The sequence below is a fragment of the Ptychodera flava genome, chromosome 8, assembly GCF_041260155.1.
Source record: "Ptychodera flava strain L36383 chromosome 8, AS_Pfla_20210202, whole genome shotgun sequence".
Classification (NCBI taxonomy): Eukaryota; Metazoa; Hemichordata; class Enteropneusta; family Ptychoderidae; genus Ptychodera; species Ptychodera flava.
In genome coordinates, this window is record NC_091935.1 from 34960204 (window position 1) to 34981473 (window position 21270).

Below are 21270 nucleotides of genomic sequence, written 5' to 3' on the forward strand. Positions count from 1 at the left end.
GATACACATAAAACACATAGGAAAACAGATAGGTACACAGAGTCTGAAAAAAAATTGACAGCCTTTCAACAAGCAGAAAAAGTTTCAAAATCAAAGTAGTTTGTTCAAAGGTGATTTGTCCTCTATGCTCATGTGATTTGCAATGTACCGGTACCTTGTCCAAACTTTCTGTTGTGATTCGTGAATTTACAGTCATATGGTATCCATCATTTTAACACTGATAAATACAAAGAGCAAGCCACTGGTTAAGTTTCCAAAACTGTCAATGATTCATAGTCAGGAATAATTGTTGACTTGGAAAGGTTGAAAGTGCCGTCTACCCATGCACAGATTCTAGAATGCACATTCCAGATGGCAGTGTTGTCTGTGACTTTGCCGAGACAAGTACTGATAGTGAGAGACTTTTCGGGTATTCAGTGACAAAATTGGATTGGATTTAGTGTGGTTCAAACGTATTGATTGGTCATAGTCAGGTAACAGAATGCCTTGTTATCCCTTGGGCAACTTGCAACTTACCTCATGGGCAGTCAATATGTTTATAATGTTGTTGACAAATTAATGAGAACTTCACAAGAAAATTTCCATGCCTGATATACATTAATACAAGCTGACCCAAAGGAAAACTCACAAAATTCTGTGTTACTGTTGTCACACGTAAGAACATTAACATACTGATGTTGGTTCTGGCAATCTGCATAAGTTTGTGTGCGAAAGATATCATTACACAACATGAAATGTAGTTCTCATTTGCTTAGCAAAATTGTTTTTATTTTGTTATCAGAAAGTACAACAATGCTATGAACAAACAACAAAAACTGTAGTCGAACTACTTTCAAATTGCTAATTTTGCAGAATGCAAGTATTTACAAGAAAACAACAAGACAATACATGTAACTTGGTTACTCTTACAAGTAAAATTAATCAGAGGATTTGCTAAATTCTGAGGAAAAAGCCTTGCTTGGTATTCAAATCTCCATGGAAACTAATCATTCATAAGTTGTATTGTCCTTTCAATTACAGTTTGTCGCATAAGACTTCTATACCTATCTCTGACTGTATCAACTCTCATTGCCTCTCTGAAATAAAATTCACAAAGAAGACGCTGACATTTGATGTAAAAGCTTTTTCAAAATGCAAAAATACGCTACTGACAATCACATAGTATGGTTTAAAACATGTGAAATCAATATCAGATAATTTACCATGCATTTCACACTGTCTATTAAAAAAATATGTGGCGAACCTTTGAAAATGTGCTTAGAATATGCCTGAAATTGTAATATTTCAATTTTTGCTCAAACCAGGAGGAAAAATTTTGAAAGTCCGAATAACTGACCTGAAGGCCCGTTCTACCTAAATTGTCTTATTGAGGGAGTCCAAATCAAAACTCTTACTAAAGATCTGATTACTGGAGCTCTTACCACAGACTTTACTACCAAACCTTTGTGGTGATGTTCATTGCATGTAAAATGACAAGAAAAAAGCCCAGGACATACATGTAACAGGACACTGCCACTAATCCGATGTTTGGTGGTTGCAGGATAGTTTGCATAGTCATATTAACAACACCTGTCAAGATGTTAGCCAATAGAAAGTAGAGGAGTTGATTTCGGTTGATCGCTGCCAATAGACAAAACTTGCTTTCTGGAATGGTAGGTGCATTTTTTGTGTGACCTGTGGAGGATATAAATCATATTATAATACTCTCTTTGTCAAGTGGTAAAAATAATAAACAAAGGCTGTTCCAATTAGCTGCCACTTTTTACCTGGTTTCTCTATGACAAACAAGTGTTCAACTGTATCTTGCCGAAGTGATAGCATTTCCAGATAAATAAAGAAATATCTGAGCGAGTACATGAAAGCATGACATGAAAATAAGTAACTTGGCTATAAACATTGTCCATGACAAACATATTTCATTCACTCAATTCTTGAGCATATTTACATGTAGTATATGTCAATACTCAAGAAATGAATTTTCCCTGAGACTGAAATTGGCCGTTTGGCTCAGATTTGACTTTAAATCACTGATTGTCCCCTAAAACAACAGATTTCAATATTGTTTGACTATCTAATATGGATTCAATTCATCAGTGTATTTAGCTGTGAGTGAAAAATGAGAAATTATATTTCAGTTAGTTATTGATGTTTTTACAATGAAGTCAAAAGACAATCTTGTCATTTTGCCATCAACAAATTACCATAATTCATTAAACAAATATGATTACACAATAATACCAAGGATGCAGAGCACTTAATGGGGTTAGTTATCACATTTTTGGACCAGTTGAACTGCATAGTGGCCAATGTGTTCAAAGTTCTCTATTGAAAAACACACCTTTCACTGTATTGGGTTTTTGTCCCTTTACATCAGAGCTGGGCGCTGGAATGAAACCCATCACCATGGAAAATGTGGTGATTAAATCTGTCAGCAGGAAAGTTGCCAGTAAATGGACACTGTAGGCAAACTGAAATAGAAACAGAAAATCACATGGAAAGTTTCAGTGCAACACTAGTTAAGGTCACTTACAGAAAATTCTTTGTTTGCCGTCCTTGGATTTTTGAAAACCTACCAACTGTCCACTTTAAAAAAAAACAAACACCAACAAAAAAACACAAGTGTATTAACATAAGCTCATTTTTTATTTGGTTACTTGGTGAAAATTAATTTGTAATTGTGTTAAGTCTGTGTTTGTTTTCCTAATTTTCTCTGAAAACCTACCAGCATGCAGACGGCAAACAAAAGAATTTTATTTACAGCGCCTAATAAACTATTGACAAATCAAGGTATGGTGTATGTACTTTACTGACTGATTTGAAGGTGTATCAGTTACACATTTGATGAGATTTTCTGTCACTTATATGGTAAACTGGAAATAGTATTGGAATGTTTAATGTAGTATAACACAGTATGACAAAACTTTAACACTGGTAAATTTGAAAATGTATCGGTAATATTTGCTAACCATGATTAGTTTCCTATTTTATTTTGTGATACATGATTTTCTTGTTTTGTACTGATTTTGACTAAATATTTAATCTTCTGTAACTTTCACTGTGTTTACAATATCTCAACACTAGCAAATCAACATATAAAACAGCATGTACCAGTAGTTAATTGGTACTTATGACTAATGAAGCTGGTGAGCCATTTTAGTACTTTGCAATCACTTTCAGAGAATGCTGTCCGAACGTTATACCGGTATACACACACTTTCTGATTGATTTCAACGAAGAATTTCTTTCTTTGATTTGATAACTTACAGACCAAATGATAAAGGATAGGTTCGCAGTTCTTCTTGACACTGGTTGAATCGTTTCTGTGCAAAGTGAAAATATCACCCAGAGAGAGACATCTGAGATCAGCAATACCACACATACTCTACACCAGTCTTGTAAGGTTGATCTGTTTCAGATATGAACAATGTAAATAAACATGAGATAAATACATGACTGAGACGGTATACTCTTGTCAAAATATGTTGACGTCCTCTGAATTTAAATGTAGCAGCTAGACCAACAAAACTAATATACCGTACACACTTTACAATACCCAATAAGTACATTAAATGCTTGAATACAATGTAATAAATAAAAAATAAATAAATAAATAAATAAACCTGATAATCTGTGTATTTGTACATGTATACTGTTTTTAGCTTTTTCAATGGGAGATACAAATACCATCATTTCGAGTTAGGTCTCTGCAAGGAAAACTTATTTCGTACATAAGTAGAAAGTTATGTATATCTGAGAATAGATTGTTGACAGCCACTCTTGCCCATTTTATTGGTAAATATCAAACTATCATGGTGAATGGTCATCGTTTATTCATCATAGGCAAGTGCTGCAAACTGTGTCTTCTAGCATGGCATTAGGCATGTGGTTACTGCAAGAACTCACTCCACATGCTGTGTTGCTTAATGCTGAGTCAAAATACCATAGAGGTAAAAGCAGTTCTTCATAGTCTGGTCTGAGAACAAAATTATTTGCAGTCTCCTGCGGTTCAAATCATTAACATTTCTCTGTGATTTGTTGGGATAGGTCCAGACTAGTTTCCCACGACAATGACATGAATATGTTTAACACAAAAAAACTTTGCTTACATGTGGTACTGGTACATACCACAGGATACTACAGACATTATTTGTCTAGAAGTTATGAATATGATCAATAAATGTCACGTATTCACACACAAGCCTTACCTGTGTCACGTGTGTGCCTATTACTTAACCCTCGCTATCTCTATATAGTATTTCAAAGAAAAGAGTTTATATCTCTAAATTACTCTCCAGCAGCTCATGATGTAAAAGACGTAGTTTACCTTATGAGCTGCTAACAAGTTATTTGGGCGGGGCCAGAAGCCTCCCTCCCTACACTGGTGATCAGCAGAACAAATTAATGAAGGGGATTAGGGATGGTGATAGTGAGGGTAAAGCACACACACGACATATGTAAGGCTTGTATAATGACAAAAAGTTCAACACATGACATTTATTGAATACATGTAATATGCATAACTTCTAGACAGTACTGCCTGCAATACCCTGTGTACATACAGATGGGAGTGGAACATACCTTTTCTTGAAAAGAAATATCCCAAGCTGAACACCGGCAAAGTACAATGCTAGATAACCAAATGATGAAAACACTCCCTCCCGATTGGCATTCAGTAAACCTTCTCTTGTGTTGTTGCCATCACTTCCATGCAAAACAAAGTGTTCCAGTCCTAGATTGGTCAAGCAGTACTGGTAACCCACAGCAACAGCCAATGAAATTATCCAGCTCATTCGTGGACTGAAGAATGTCAGGACAAGTGCTGATAGAACCTGAGTGTAAGATATACCCATATTACATATATTTCTTACTCAAATTGTATAAATTGTTCATTTTTACCATAAAATTTGGAAAGAAATATCTGCATCACTGATACGTGCTCGACAGGTAATTTGTACTTTGTGACTGTAAGTACCATGACAGCAATTTATATTTCTTTGATAAAATAAAATTGTATAGTTTTAACTGGCTTACTTTTGATAGAATATCAACATTTGTTGTGCATTAGTCTGTATGACACTATTTTTCATTACGTAAATTTAAATTCGGTAAATTTCACTGCATTTTAGCCAGTCAATGCTATTCAGTTATGGTTGCTGCAACCAAAGATCTACAATCTGTGATTGTTGTCTGTTAAGTCACTGTCACAGGAACTACATTCAGAATTTTGCTGTACAGCTTCTGTGTATACAGAATGGTTTTTGTAGACAAGCCCTTTCACAGACCAGCTAATGAGAATATCTCACCCTAACTGCTGCCAAAGTAAAGAAAAAGTTCCAGTGCACTCCATACTCTGATATGTGTTCATGGTAATCAGCAGCCTTCACCGATACAAGGCGACCAAATCCAAGTATTAACAATGGAGCTGTGGATTTTATGGCCTGAAGGATATTGGCGATTGATGCAGAAAATCCCCTGTAACAAGTAAGGAATGGAAAATGAAATTGTGCTTCATTTGCATGAGAATCAAAATAACATACATGTACACCGCTTATCATGTGATCATAAGATCTCATTTCTCTTGCTGTTGACAATAGAATTGTTGAAAAGTTGTCAAGCTGGTTGTTTGATATTGGGAATGAAGTTAATCAGAACTGCATCAGATATTGGACCAACTCAGTTCTGTAATCATAGACTGAAAAATTCCGTCGCGTGCGGGCGCTCCGGCGCACTACGACCTACGACCCTTTAAAGGGTCGTAGGTCGCAGTGCGCCGGAGCGCCCGCACGCGACGGAATCTTTCAGTCAACTCAGTTCTGTAATCATAATGTCTTTACAGATGCAATCATGAATGGTAAATACATATTGTTAATTTTACAACTCTACATTTAGTATAGTTGTTGTAAGTCAAATCATGAAGGTAAATTTTTACCTCCATGGTCAAATGCAGCTGTGTACGGTACACCAGAATTGTCATCGGATTTTTATGGCTCAAATATATAATGATGGATGCATTGATTCACATTACCTGTTTTGTTTGTTCTTGCCCCTTGCTTCAAGAGACACCACGGCATTGCAGATGATGAAACCACCAACACCGTAGTCCATGAAGCCTGTCCCGTAAGTTTCAGTTTTAGCAAACCTTCTTGGGAATATGACAAAGTCAACTGCGAGGATAGATATGGCAGTTCCAATGAGACCATAGGCTCTGAAATTTGAAATGAATGGTCTCTTTCCTTCCACAGTGAGTTGCAGACTCTCTGACAGAGTACTGACTGATTGCTTTGATGTCTGTGCTTTGGTACCAGTGCCAAGGTTTGTTGTAAGGAGTGCTAGGATCATGAAAATCATCGATACAATTACTGCTTGCAGGTACTCACTCCAGACTGTGCAGCACAGGATGATAGGAAATATGAGCAGGCCAAAGTCTAACAGGTGGTTGGTCCTGAAAATTTCAAAACATGGGGCAGGATTATTTTCACTGTGAGATGGGATGACTTAGAATGCGAAAAGATTTTCAGTGAAAAAGCCCAATTTCCTTTTGGCTTATTTGTGGCATCAGACTGGGAAGAGATATGCTCCATAACGAATAATGAATAACTATTAATACCGGTATTAAGGTAGAACAACCCTCGGGGAGATAGTCTGACTCTAAAATTTCTACAAATTTTTTCTGATCTACCAATTGTGGGGGCTCATTTTAAAGCTTTTGGAGAAAGAAAAACTTTCACTGGCTTAGTTTTTCGAAAATCCAAAATTTAATTTTTCCCCATAGAGTAAACACACTGAGGAATGGCTGCCATTTTGAATTTCAAATATCGCAAAAATGTTGGGTAATTTGTTTTGCTAGTTCCAACTTTGCACGGTGACCCCTGATTTATATTGTTGATTTGGTAAAAGAATGGTTGAAAGTTTCATTTAGGAAAGTTTCAGCAAAAGTTTAAGTCTTTTCCTTTCGAGGTGCATACTACCTTAAAATAATTTAGTAAAATCAGTCCCAAATCAGTCACACTTTAACATTAAAAATTGATCAAAACAGACACTGCTTTTCGCTATCACATTTCACGTTCAAGCTTTCACAATTTCTTTCGGTGAGTGGGAGTAGCTGAAAAGAGACTGGGTTACTGCAGACAGGAACTGAATGTACCATAGTTGTAAACAGTGATCTTCCTCTGTGCATAGCAAACACAGATCTGTGTTTTTCGGGCATTTTCCTTGTTTTATTTGCTGTTGCTTTATTTATTCATTATGACTTAACATTAAAGCAAACATCTGCCTACAGAGGATAGGGTGAGTGAGACAGTTGAGAATGACTTGCTACAAAGGTAGCATTATACCAGAAGCAGTACTGAGGATCACGATAAACCTGCACATTATGGCGGCGGCTAAACAATGACGCTTATATGTATGCAGGGCTTGACGCAAGGTCAATCATCCACTAGCCCGAAGGACTAGTAGCAGTTCATTTTTAGTAGTCCTTAATGAAATCTACTAGTCCTGCTCAAGCAAAGCCAAATGTTGCTCTCATGTTGTAAAGAGGTGTATGTATGACCATTCTCATATTTTTTGTCGCAAAGGTTTTTAAACCCAATAACTAACTTTCATGCAAGACTAGCACATTTGCTTACTGCAAAATGTTTAACTTTGAATCATATATAAACCACAAAAATAACCTGAATGAAATGTCCTGTGTAGGAGGAGAGGTCATGAAAATAGCCTATTGCCATCAAGAATAAAATCAGAGGTAGGGATGAATTTGTTGGAAAATCCTTTATAGCTCAGGTAGTGCGCCATTAATTTGCAAAGAACATGTTTGTTCATGCTGGGGACAGATTTGTTTCTCCAGAACTGAAATTCATACAGCCATTCACAAATGTTCCTGTGGAGTGCCTTCATATTTTTGACATATATCACATTTTAAAATTGACCAGCTTGTGGGGAGGACCTTTCATTTGTAATAATGGTTTGGAAAAACTTTGTTTTTAATAGTAAAAATGTTGCATTTTACCATTTCATGTGCTTGTGTCTTTTATGAGTTTTTGCCAGTTACTGGTAACAAAATGTGATTAGCACAAAAATAACCAATGACTCCCAGAAGTGATTGGATACAACAGTCTGATACACCCATTTCATACGTTGTTTATTCACTACTGTTTTAAGGGTCACTTCACTATTATTGCCCCAATAATTTACACTTTTCCACTAAAATGGCAAAACAATAAGTTGCTAGCACCAAGTTATTATCTGTGAGGAATTCCCTCACCTGTACAAGCAGTAGCAACTTGCCATAGCACTGTTTTGGCAAGCTAGATGGCTCTTTTTAAGATCAGCTTCAATTAAGCTAGGGGGTCTTGACTATATATGGAGGTCAGCATGTGGAGGCATTCTAAAGCAGGGTCAAGCTGGCTACGAACTATCGGAGGTGTTGTTTGGGAATGCCCCTGAAGAAATCTTGAGAAAAATCTTCTTTGAAAGGCAAGGATACAGTGTTTGAACGAAATTGTGGGGTTGCTCATGTTTTTAGGCAAAGTGATGAGCTTCAAGCAAACCAAAATACACGACGTGCAGACAATTCCGTTTGATGCGCAGCGTTGCATGAGCCATGTTTCCCGGGGCCATGTTACTGGCATGTACAGTACAATTTGATTCTCCGTAGCAGGTAAACTGTTTCATTTTAAGTTGGTGATCAATAAAGTTTGCGTTTCACTGTCCAATTTGTTTGGGTAAAAGTTAGTTTATTTTTATATAAAATGATCGAGGCTTGGTTCATTCTTATCGAATGAGTGGCCGGCGTCCCATTAGTTTTGTAGCGATAAACTTTCCTGGACAACTACGGAACTTGAAAATTGCACTAGTCCGCAGGACTACCTCCGAAGACATTTTTACTAGTCCTCTTGAAAATTTACTAGCCTCGGGCTAGTGGGCTAGCGCTTATGTCGAGCCCTGGTATGCTGCTTAAGTTTAATGTGATCAGTTTGAGACTTGTATCTATGTATTAAATGTTGTATCTTAGCATATAAAATGTAAAATTTTCCTTAGAACATGGTCCCTTTATCATGAGACTACACAAAGGAAAATTTTACAAAGGTCCAAACAATAGTAAGTATGAGAGGCAACCGTTAAAAAGCTCAGCTTCTAGGGAGCTTCTTATTTGTTTCTCATCGTCACTGTGATACATATGTTGATTTAGACTTGAAAGTCAGATAAGCCTTTTTCCTCACATTCATCGAGAACATTGAAAAGTATATATAAATATACAACAAATTGACGTTTTTGTAGGTGTGTAGTCAATTTTTTTCTACTTTTGTGTGTCAGAAAGATAAACACACTGTATAGTTGGAAAATTTAGACTTCTCATTTTAATTGTCCACCATGCCAGCATTAGCACGGGATTAACCCTTTCAGGCCTGACTTTCTGGGAACGTACCCAAATTTCCCCTATATATAGGGTATCTTGGCTGAAGGGGTTAAGTAAACACTGTAGTATAGTAATGATTTCACATTAGGTACAAGATGAGTAATTTATGAAGATAGTTCATGTGAATATAGTGCTGACATTTTGAATTTTGATACCTGCATTGATTCTTGTTTGGCTTGTGGGCATGGATTTGAGATACTATTACCGATATCCTTGTTTGCTTAAATGTGGACTGTTGTGAAAGATTGTTTTAGCATTTTGTGGTAGTCCTGAGGCCCATGAATATTTGAGTAATGAGCATGTATTTCTGCAAAAATACCACTGGGGGCGCTATTTTCATAACTATTAGTGGACTTGCCCACACGAATATGCAGTCAAAATGCTATTGTGGTGGTCTATTGGATATATCTAAATTATATATGTATATATATATATATATATATATATATATATATATATATATATATATATATATATATATATTAAACTGGGTCACCACATTGTTATACACAAACCTGAAACTTTTAGATATTATGCAATTTGCTAGCTGTGGAAACGCAGCTATCTGTTGGCGGGGTAGCGTGTGTCGTTATGCGGGTCATCAAAAGGTCAACACCGCCACTGATCCACAGCTGGCAATTTGCATACTAATCACAGGTTGTTACCATGGCTACCAGTGATTTCACGTCGGATTTGTTCAGAATACTGTTTCCATCACTTACCATAGACCAAACCTTACTGCGCTTCCAAACAGCCATGGCAGCAAAATGCTTCGTAGCAAAACGCACACGGGAGCAGCACTGAGGACAAGTCCGATCTCAAGTGGCGATGTTCCATTCAAGTTGCTGTAAAACTGATCTTGGATTTTTCGGTAGCTTGCATCGTCCATTTGGGGTACCATATTGTCAAGTTGCAAGAAGTTTGTGAAAGTACGCACTGAAAACGTGAAAATAATTGGTCTGTATGACCTGGTTTCGATGAAGATAAGTCATGGAAAGAAGACAGACCAGAATGTTGTTACCGGGTCCACCGAGCATGGGCGCTGACATTTGAATTGTTAATATTTTGTCATTGCGCAAGATCCAATCGAGGTTATGCGCAGACTGTTTACTTCCGGTTTTGAATTTGGCTTGGTCATTACGCGGATACGCCATCCGCGCGGCAAAAGACGAGCAGCGAACTGTTCTGCAATCGTTACTCCCCCCAGCGTGAGACCAAGTATATACAGGGTCATAAGAAATGGTAAATGACTTCACTGTGAACAGACAGACATGATGTGCTATATGGACTTCCCGATTTGTCAGCCGGCCTTGACATTTGTCTTTCAATGACTCTTGAGCTCTCAGCTCAGCTGTGCTCAGAGAGTCAAAGCAAAAGCAAGTCGCAGGAGGTGGAACCTTTTTTCGTACTTACGTTGGGCCAATAATAAGAAAACAGGGGCTCCGTCTTTAATATTTCCTCGTCGGTTTTGTTTGTTTTCGAATCCATAGACAGAGTAAATAACATTTCAAACAGAGCAATAATATTATTATATGGTAGGTACATGAAGTGTCAAATGAAAGCCGGAACAGCACGCACACTCGCACTCTGACCACACTACTATCACTCTTTTTCTGGCTATCATTTTACATTTCATGTTTAAATAGTTATTATTTTGTATCAGGTATTATATAACATACATAGTCATATTTTAGATTTACATTATTTACTCTATTTATTTGTAAACAAACAAAGAGAAAACATTCAAAACAGCCCCAGTGATGTTAGTCTTGTACCATGGATCAGTGAAATGTATAGGGACATTAAAATAAGGGAATTGGTCCACCTTTTTGGCTCAGTTTTCCGTAAAATCATGTCCTAGCACCTACAGTTATTTCATATTGCCTGAAGTGGGCCCTCCATCTACAATCCATAAATTTTGTAATTTATGAATCACCCTTAGGATATACATACCTTTTTCAAGAACACTATGATCTTTCTAAGCAAAAGAATTTAAAAAGCTTACAAAATATTTGTTTTGCTACATTGCTGTTTGAATCATGTTAGGATGAATTAAGTGAGAAAAAAAATTGATACAGCTTTTAAAATGCCGATTGAAAATAATATAAGTGACAACATTAGAATATGCATATTTCAATAGCAAGTCATCTCTAAGGTTTGTAAATTTGTAATTGAATGAAAAATTTGATAGACTATCATGATTTTTTTTCTTTCAGGCTGACGATGAAAGTGCAAAATCGTTGTTGAAAACGTTTTACAATTTACAAGGAGAGAGAGTACACACTTACAGAATATTTGATGGGTAAGTTGCACAATTAGCCCTCACTCATGCTTCATACCAAATGGCTATTAGAAAAGTGGTCATTTTTTATATGCATGCATGTACCTACACCACCCTCATTATGTAAATTACATAATACAACTTGGTTTAATCATACACAGTAGACTACCCCCTCCTCTGTCTATGATTTAATATCACAACAAGCAATATTTCAGCTTTTTTGACTAAAAAAAATTGCTACATTTCCATTGTTTTTAATCTTTCATTTGGTTTATATCTTTACTATAAGTTTGTTAGAGAAAATCTGTGTGTCATAAATATCATTACCATCAGGAAGGTTTGAACATGGAATATTGCCTCCATTGTAACCCTATATCCATTTAATATTTGTCACTTTGCATATACATAGAGTTGTAAGAATCAGGAAGAATTGGGCCAACACATCTGATTGCAGTGCTTTATACAGTCAAACCTGGCTTAGTGCAGGTTACCCTTACAGAGCAGTCACCTCTCTTTAGTGGTCACTTTGTGGCAGTCCTGTAACATTTTACAGGTTTAATAAAGGCCCTCCACACATACCACCTCTCTTGTGCGGTTGAAGTAGCCACATGTAATTGCTCCAAGGTCATGTCCATATTGTGATCGTGCTTTTTCTGGGTCTCTCAAGTGACCACCATACACATGTTTGACTGTATTTACAAACTGATTTGCTAAACAAAAGTTGAAGGCATCTCGATGGAAAGGAACATAACTTTCAGATCACATTGACAGTAAATGTGTAGAGGTCAAGAACTGCCAAATTTTATGAACTCTAAAACTGTTTTTGGACAATCCCTGCAGCCACCATCAAGAATACCTGAAGGATGCACCAAACTATGACTTTCCAAAGTACAGACAAGCTGTACATGAAGCAACAGAAGAGTTCAAGAGAATTTCACAAGGAATCCTGGCAGTTGAAGATAAGCTACGCAATAAACACAACAGAAGAGACTTGGCAGGGTTCATCAGGAGAGTACAAGATGAAGAAAAGACTAAACTTGAATTGGTGAGATACAAAATGGTGGAAAATTATCATTTCTTACACACAATCACAATATAACTGTACAGCTCTCCATTTCATACTTTAATGTATACTAAATTCTCCGGGTCCCTGTGTCATTTCTCTTCCATTGCAAGTCATTAAAAATTTCAAGAATTAAGGGCACCAAAGTAGACCATCATATCAATTTACTGAGTGTATAGGGACCGTGGTATAAGTTTTAGGTTTAAATTTGTGCTACAGTTTAATACATATAGACGGTCGAACTATCTGTTCTTCTACAGGTTCCAGCTGCATTGTTTCTATTAAAGTTTTTATATTTCAAAGATGTATTAACCTGTACCCCAATTCCCAGTAAACAGGCCCACAACCATTATTGATAGCAATGGGTTTGGGCTAAACAATGGTGGTGAAAGGGTTAAACATCATGGTACCAGCAGTGCCTCTTAATCTTAGCACAAGACTGAGAAGAATGTGTCTGCATTGTACATAATCATGGAACACATTGTAGTTGCCATGTGAATGGTACAGCTCTTGCCTTTTGTGTAAAAACACCCTCTGGTGGTAGAAGCTCAATTTCTGTTGGAATTTGGACACTTCTCGAATAGATTACACAGCAAGGTATACAGTGGATTGTATCGGACATTGTAAGTCAACTCTGCATTGAATTCTACTCTGTCTCTACAGGCACAGCTCAGAGTAGCCCCTGCCTCCGTGAGTGATCACTCCATAATATCATAGCCACTGATCTCATATTCTGCACATATTCTTCCAGACTGCCCATCTTCAGTTAGCAAAACAAAATGTCATAGATCATCCCAGTGATGACTCTCATAAAGAAGAAGTCAATCAACTCAAACAAAGGTAAATATTATGTAGAAACTTTTCCAGTGGATGCGGAAGTCATAATCTACTCAACATGTGTGATATTAGTAGTTCTCTAAATGAATGCCAACATTGTTTTTAATCCATATAAGATCCCGTTGCGATTTTGAAAATTGTTTTTTTAATTCATACACATCCACAAAAAAAAAATCAGAGATCACTAGGGTTACCTGATTGAAACTATGGTTTCCTTTGTAAGCTTTGAAAGTCTAAATGAATGTGACTTTGAAAATCAATCCAAATGACTGTGTTCAGCAAAACAAATCAGATTTTAATCATAAATCTGTACCTTAAAGTGCAACGCTAGGACAACAAGCTATTGAAGATGTGACACATCTATTTGTCATCAGTTTTTGTTCCAAATGAATGTTCTGAGTCTGGAATGTGTCCCACAGGAGAATGCCCTCACTGGGATCGTATTGAATATCATGCAATTAACTCAATTACAATGATTTGACTAAGTAGTGCATAATGTACGTCACAGTCCGTTTTCTAAAGGTGCAGACCATGTTTTTTCATAAAAAGCTAAAAACTATCATGACACTTGTATCTCGGAGCAAAGACGTGTTTACAAATCAGTTCTCCCAGACCAATTGTAGGTTTTGCAATTGAAGGAATGACCCTGACATCAGTGTTGTCTTGTGGTTCCCAAATGGCAGGTGATTTCAAGTTCAACTCAACGATGATGTGATTCTGTTGGTTCATTTGCTCTTTATTAGTTACCTGTCAATTTTTTTTTTGCTTTTCTTTGACAGGCTTATTCAAGTGATTGACAATATCAATGAGTGTCTGGAAGACCTGAGATATGAAACAGAGGATTTGGAAAGTTGAGCTGATACGATGGCTGGTGAAAAAATGTGAACAATGGCCTTTCCCACTCATTGTCCTTGAACCGCTTTCCCCGAGTGTGCGATGTTCTTGTTTTGAGAGGTTGTTGCTGAATTCTTGCCACGGATTCATCTTCTGTGCCTCTTTGTAAAATGACAAAAACGTTTCATAAATGTAAAATTTGATTTTTTATAACTGTACAAGATGCACAGTATTGAGTTTTTTTTACGCCATGATAGCAAGTGATAGCAAGGTACAGTACATCGCCTCTGGTGTTGTGGGAGCAGTTGAGAGGAGTCTATCAGCAACATGGATAGGTTGTTGGTATTTCCATTATGTAACTTAACGAAGCAAGCATTTGAATTACTGTGTGGAACAATGGGAAGCAGTATTCCAACCGTACCGTATATTTTCTATGGAAACCAGTATACCCCAGCTGACAATTGATTTAGCCCATTTCTAGTATATATGCACTTACTCATTCATCATCTGATGTCAACAAATTGCTGAAACTGTAGCTAGTTTCTTACTTGTGCCAGACGAATTGTTGGAACAAATCTGAAACCACTCAAAATGAGCCTTCAGGGTCCACAAAGATATCAAATTTTCTTCCTTCCTGATTTTCATCAATGAGAACAGATTGTTTTCAGATGTCTGGTTATGATTGGAAAGCACTTTCAAATTATTTTCCCATTTTACAGATGAAACTGATACATGTTAGGGTGGACAGTATAGCGATGGGACAAAGAGGTATTGTAAGATACTAGCAGTGAAACATCATGTTGATTTGTATATCTTGCAGACTATGGTAAATAAAGTTTCAAGAATGCATAGCATTGTCAAGAAGTGTGTGTTTGCAAGATCAAAGAATAGAGGACTACAAGATGCAGGGTACATAAATTGTAGTTCTTTTACGTGTGACAAGTCAATGATAAAGGCTAATGCTCCACATCACTTGGTCACTTCAAAGTTTTAAGAATGCACAGAACTAGACTGGATTTTTAAATTACTATCTTTGCAGGATGTATTATGCAAATATGGGTACTGAAATTTGCATAATGCAAGACCTTTGCATGTTTAATTACCTTACGCTAAAGGTTTTTGTGTTTTGCTATGCCTGATACGAAGTATACTTTCTCAAACAATTATTAGTGGCTGGCATTTCACATTTGGTTTAGGCTTGGAAAGTTCAATCACTGGTGACATTTTTCACCAAAATGTAATTGTCGATATCACCAATGCTTCAACTCATGCAAGTGTGAATTATCTTATGTTGATATAGCATCAATACTTTTCCAGACTGAAGTTTTTCGAACGCTTCCATAAGATTTCACTGGAAATGGTCTACTCCACAGGTATAGTGTCTGTGTTCCACAATTTTAATGGTTTGTGTTGGTGGAGTACAATATACTGTATGTGGTGACACCCAAAGATCTGTACCTCAGATCTCTAAGATCTGAAGCTCAGATCTGTAAGATCTGTAGCTCAGATTATAATAATTGAAAGTAAAAATTATCTACTAACACCATATCAGTTAATTTGCATCTTTATTATTCATTTGAAATAAAGGACAACTTGCACATTATGATTCCACGATACACAATGAGATTTGGAGTACAAAAAGTGAAAGGAATGCCCTTTACGTCAAATTTTGTGATGATCACTTCATTTCAGATACCGAGTATTATGTTGATTTTGAGAAGTTTCAAAACTTGGTCAAGTTGAAGTACGAGTCGTTAAAACTAGTGTGGACGAATACTAGTGTCCGACGTTTCAATGAAGATTAAAGATCACATCTTTGCAAGTCACCTGTCACAGCAGATGACCAGGCCTTTTCTCTCTTTGAAGATTCATTCAAAAAACGTTCGCTGTACAAAAAGAAAAAGAAACACTTCCTACAAAATAATTTTAAAGCACCCCTCGAGTCTTTACAATATCGCCCCCTCCCCGGTCCCCGAAAACAAAATGTTGAATGATTGAATCTTCTATGCCTCTTCTTTTGACGGAGCATCAAAGTTTTCGACCAAATCTGAAAGACAGAGAAAAGTTGTTTGGTATATTGGTGAACAGATGATAAGTTTGTGAGGGATAATAAGACAATTTTTACTCTGATACACATCATAAAAGAAATACTGATTTCCATGTGACATTTCGAGAAAAGGTGCATTTTCGGGGAAAGTAAACTTTGTTTTACATTTCACTTATTGGCAAAGACACTGGATTCAAACAAAAATATTGGTATGGATCTAGGGAGATGCTTACAAAACCCTGTTTTCCTTCCCATCAAAAGCTATATTTGAACTATACAAATGCCCTAAAATCCTGCACATGTATACTCTACAGAAACATACATTCTTACAATACATCAACAGTGCACAGTGACAAAATTCAAGGGAGAAATGCACTCACCTGGTACCTCCTCATCATCTTCATCAATCTCTTCTGCAATGTTTGCACCTCTCTCTCCAGATTCTTGTACTGGCATTTTTTCAGCCAACTTACGAAAGTTGGCCAAACTATCTGTGCCCTGGAAACATTAAACAGATTGAGAACAGCATGGATTGTGTTTTGATTTCACACTGAAAGCATCATTAGGTACTTGTATTGGAAGAATGAACTCTGAATTATAACTACATGTAATGTGAAACACAGATGATAAGGTTACTCTGGTGTTATCAAAACGACCATCACCATCAAACACATTTCCAGGTTTTGAAACAACAGTACTGTGCCTTTGCTAACAGTGTGAACAAACTACATTTTTGAAGTACACCACCACTAACCTCTAAAGTACACAATCACATGTTCAATGAAGTACAATGGAGAGTAAGTCCAATATTTCATCAATTCACACTTTTTCCAAGAAGTCTCATTTGATTAACAATGTCAATTACCCAATACCTATACAGGGTCCATACACTCAAAGTCACTTTTCAGCAATTTTCAAGGCCTCGAGGTCCAAAATTCCATTTTCCAGATATCATTTTTACACACCATTTTTATATGACTGCTCATCTTGCAATTTTTGAAAATTGTAGATGGATTATCAGTTTTCCAGGACTTAATTTCATTTTCAAGAACTTTTCCAGGACTTTCCAGGAGGTGGCTTTAAAATTCACGGACTTTCCAGGAGTGTACAGACCCTGACATCAGTTTGAAGTGCATGCATGTTATTCTTTTAATATTTTCAGATCATATGTTATTTACAGTTTCAAGTTCAAGTTTGTAATTCTCATCGACATATCAAGGACAGGAAAGAGAGGTTTTACAAAATGGAACTTTGTGAAATGCAGATTAACAAAATCTATCCATTGACTAGCTTTAACCATGACTTACCAGCTGACTGAGAATTCCTGGGAGCATTTCTGTAATTTGTTTGTTTTCTGCTTGACCACTCACTGCAAAAGTGTTGGCAGCTAAGGAAGCTTGAACTTTAGGATTTGTAAAATGTATGACCGTACCATCGTCTTTTATCATATTGACCTGAAATACGGGATCAAAATGACATTGTATATGATGACACTAGCAAACTGTAACATGGCAAATCTCTGCAAAGGCCACACATTTTGTAAATATTTACACTGATAGTAACTGAACAGGTTGAGACAGGATGCAACCATTCCTAGACTGAACCAGGTTAAAACATGATGAATGAGCTATCAGAGAACACATTGCAGCTTAGAATGGTGATACTGACAGTCTTCACACTTCATAGACCTCAATTCACTGTGCGGTCAACAGAAGACACCACTATGTGGCTGGAGATTTTGCCTTTGGGAAAATTATAAATGAATAAAGAACTATAACAAGAACAGAAAATATAAACGTTCTGTGCATTAAGCAATCACTGAAGAACTGGAATAAAATTAATTATAATTGGCAATAATTGTTTTTAACTTTCTATGAACAGACTTCAGTCGCAAGTTTTCATAATATACATATCTACCTGCATGTCCTCGTTTCCATGAAATTTATAGCCAATACGTTATGTTTTAATAATGAAACCTGGAGATTATTGCTACGCACCTCTTCTATTCCAGGAATATTATTAACTGAAAGTTTTTTCAGTGAACTTTGAAGTTTCTTGTCATCTGTTGTGGCTGTCCTGTGCACAACCTTTTTCTTTCTACGGGCTGACCCTTTTCCTCCTATTCTCACTTGCGCAACTTGCGCCTGTAACTTCTGCAACCTCTCCGGATTCATAATTAGTCTTTTTCTCTTTTTGTTATCCTATCAACAAAGAAGAAAAGTGTTATAAGTGTTAATCCACATGAATGAAAACATAAACACATGTAGTTTTGTTTGCCTTGTTGGCTGCAGCAGTTCTGTACATCAAAGCAATGTAAGCTTATCACTTCACCCTTTGCCTGTGAACAGAGGAAAATTTTGGAAAATGCAATCACTTTTTGATGCAAAAGTTCCTCATGTGTACATCCACCTGAACGTCATATCTGAATACACTGGCACAAGTGGCAATATGATACACGCAACCACCACTTCTTACAGTAATACAGTGATTGTCAGTGATACTGTTGCTACGGAAACAACAAAGAAGTTGATGCATGGAAAAAGCGGGTGGCTAGCGTTTTATCTTTGCTACAAAAATCCACAAGAACGGTCCATTGAATATGCAATGGTTTGCCGCAAAATTTACCCTGGCATAATTTTCCACATGGTTTTCCTTAAAATTTGCTTGAACATCAAACACTATACTGTCATCAACAATTTTCATCACAATTAATATTTGAATCTGTATCATCCTTTTGTTATCGATAAAGCGGTAAACTTTCCTCACTTACTAAAGACTGAAAAAAGGGTCAACACCCTAACCTTGGAGAATGGCATTGTCATGAAGCTTCATCCATGTATCAAAACAATTCTCAACTTCTTGCTGTTTCGGGTTTGTTTTTTCCATGAATATCATATTCCTGGACAAAACTCATAAAATCAGTTGAGTGCATGTTGTATGGGCAACTAGATATTTTTTGTGAATTTCGGTTATTAAAATGCTAAATTATCTTCTATGGAAACAGAGCAATTCATACATTAATCACTTGTTAAACTTTGATTTATTGATAAATTTGGTGACTGACAAACTGAGGTTCACATCATGTGTATCATATTCCAGGGGCCTGAAATGAAGTTTTTCGTGTGGTTTTCAAAGTGGGAGACTATTTCTTCAAATAAATGAATATCATATCATGCTCTAAAGTCACCTTTGGTGTAAATTTTGTTTCAACCAGTCAGTCAGGCAACACAGTGACAGCGCATGAAAACTGACTCTAGAAATACTGTATAATACTACACGGTAGTACACCACAAATAACAATTTTTTTATATATGCCAATCAAACGATGGAAACCAAATAAACGAAAAAAATCAGCACCATCCTACACATCCTCTGATTCTGAGTTGGATGCTGAAGGTTACGCACGATATAAATTACAGCTGTGCCTCATAATCCAGTGATCATTTTTGTTCAAATGTTCAAATCATTCACTGTGGTTTGCAAAAATCTGCTGGGAGCCAACCCATTTTCAAGGAGACAAATGTCTACTCCATTTACCTGTACACTTGGTTCAATTCCAAGAAAGGTGAATGAGTAGCAGTCCCATGGGTTAACCATTTCTAGAAATAAGTTGTCTAAAGGCAAGGATTGGTTGTCTAGGGAACATGGACTACTGTTAAATTTGAGCCCTGCATTATTGATTTCTATCCACTTTGACAATTCTACAAACCTTACCACACTTTATGGGCTTCATAACCATAAAGTTCAAAAAGTGGTGCGCCCTCAACAAGAATGTTGAGTGGGCAATACAAGCACTGATTTTTTCTGGCTCCTTGCATATGAAGGTAGGGATATATCAGAGATCAATCGGCTGGTGTATATGTGGATTAAATCCACAAGGTGAAAGAGGAGTTCTCTGCCAAAGAAACCTTGAACAACACCTGAAGCAGTTGAGAATGGTGTTGCTGTATTAAATCTTCATACCAACACCCTTCTCCATGCATCAGGTGGCCCCCTCGTTTCTCAGGAAAAAAATGCAGATTCAAATGCCAAATCACAAGTAAGTTTCCATGGTGAAAACGCACAAGTCCAGTACTGCACTCTGGAGAAGTTCTGTCATTTGGAAACCCGGTAGTGATACTACAACGGCAAAATAACGTACGGCTGTGATACACAGCGGCAAAATATACGTACAATTTACAACAAAATTGAAGAATACAGCAAACGAACTACAGAAGTATAAGTCTGGGCATGTTGTATAGCCAAAATGTACATCTATCTACATCTACAGCGGACACAGTCTACTTCCACTGGGCCAGGGTTCGACTCAGAAACCGTCAGTCTGAGCATGGAGCTAGTAAAGGAAGCCCTATGGTCTGAGAAGGAGACAGTGACATATACACTTCAAATAGAGCATTCGGCCAGTAAACCACCACTGTATACTCTTGATAGGTTAATTTATTTTGTAGGTTTTCACTTCAATGTTGAATCGCCATTAAGGTGCTCTTTTTGATGACTCGAGTCTGCACGAGATCCTTGATTGGAACACGCTCATCAGGAATGTGTCATTCAATTTCAATATAATCAGTGTTAGTGTGTGGTCAAGAAATACGTAGAAAACGGGGTTCCCTTTTATATCTCGCTCACCTGAGGCTATGAAGATGTTGGGTCGTTTTTTACGCAACCTCTCCCATATCTTAGAAAGTGCGTAAAAGAGTAACTTTAAGATTACACTCACCGAATAACATGGGCAATGTCTTCGCTAAACACTCACGAGGAACAAAATGGCTGACCTGTGACGACACTGTCAGGGT

At 36.9% G+C, this 21270-nt stretch overlaps 3 protein-coding genes across 3 annotated transcripts; 1 reads left to right on the forward strand and 2 right to left on the reverse strand.

Moving 5' to 3' along the window:
- Positions 1-740: 740 nt before the first annotated feature.
- On the reverse strand, positions 741-10477 carry LOC139139160 (phosphatidylinositol-glycan biosynthesis class W protein-like). The gene is made up of 7 exons (XM_070707965.1): positions 10138-10477; positions 6026-6442; positions 5304-5472; positions 4579-4829; positions 3265-3406; positions 2339-2468; positions 741-1674 (listed from the first exon to the last, which is right to left on the reverse strand). The coding sequence occupies exons 1-7, from the start codon at positions 10314-10316 to the stop codon at positions 1433-1435; spliced, it is 1530 nt and encodes a 509-aa protein (XP_070564066.1). The 5' UTR covers positions 10317-10477; the 3' UTR covers positions 741-1432.
- A 38-nt stretch (positions 10478-10515) lies between these two features.
- On the forward strand, positions 10516-15284 carry LOC139139166 (required for excision 1-B domain-containing protein-like). Its single transcript, XM_070707974.1, has 5 exons — positions 10516-10657; positions 11632-11717; positions 12537-12741; positions 13511-13599; positions 14376-15284. Exons 1-5 carry the CDS (start codon positions 10655-10657, stop codon positions 14449-14451), a joined length of 459 nt encoding a protein of 152 aa, XP_070564075.1. The 5' UTR covers positions 10516-10654; the 3' UTR covers positions 14452-15284.
- A 694-nt stretch (positions 15285-15978) lies between these two features.
- On the reverse strand, positions 15979-21260 carry LOC139139165 (transcription factor BTF3 homolog 4-like). Its single transcript, XM_070707973.1, has 5 exons — positions 21195-21260; positions 18475-18678; positions 17785-17931; positions 16858-16975; positions 15979-16477 (listed from the first exon to the last, which is right to left on the reverse strand). The coding sequence occupies exons 2-5, from the start codon at positions 18649-18651 to the stop codon at positions 16434-16436; spliced, it is 486 nt and encodes a 161-aa protein (XP_070564074.1). The 5' UTR covers positions 18652-18678; positions 21195-21260; the 3' UTR covers positions 15979-16433.
- Between the last annotated feature and the right edge of the window lie 10 nt (positions 21261-21270).

What these genes read in the sequence shown, in the direction of transcription:
- LOC139139160 (XM_070707965.1), bottom strand. Translation starts at nt 10,316, where the DNA reads ATGGTACCCCAAATGGACGATGCAAGCTACCGAAAAATCCAAGATCAG. An exon ending in GCAGTAAGGTTTGGTCTATG is followed by an intron (nt 6,443 to 10,137) that starts GTAAGTGATGGA and finishes TGAAATTTTCAG; the next exon opens with GACCAACCACCTGTTAGACT. An exon ending in AAAACCCAATACAGTGAAAG is followed by an intron (nt 1,675 to 2,338) that starts GTGTGTTTTTCA and finishes TATCCTCCACAG; the next exon opens with GTCACACAAAAAATGCACCT.
- LOC139139166 (XM_070707974.1), top strand. An exon ending in ACTTACAGAATATTTGATGG is followed by an intron (nt 11,718 to 12,536) that starts GTAAGTTGCACA and finishes CAATCCCTGCAG; the next exon opens with CCACCATCAAGAATACCTGA. An exon ending in GTCAATCAACTCAAACAAAG is followed by an intron (nt 13,600 to 14,375) that starts GTAAATATTATG and finishes TTTCTTTGACAG; the next exon opens with GCTTATTCAAGTGATTGACA.
- LOC139139165 (XM_070707973.1), bottom strand. Translation starts at nt 18,651, where the DNA reads ATGAATCCGGAGAGGTTGCAGAAGTTACAGGCGCAAGTTGCGCAAGTG. An exon ending in ATATTCCTGGAATAGAAGAG is followed by an intron (nt 17,932 to 18,474) that starts GTGCGTAGCAAT and finishes CCCGTATTTCAG; the next exon opens with GTCAATATGATAAAAGACGA. An exon ending in CAGGAATTCTCAGTCAGCTG is followed by an intron (nt 16,976 to 17,784) that starts GTAAGTCATGGT and finishes TAATGTTTCCAG; the next exon opens with GGCACAGATAGTTTGGCCAA.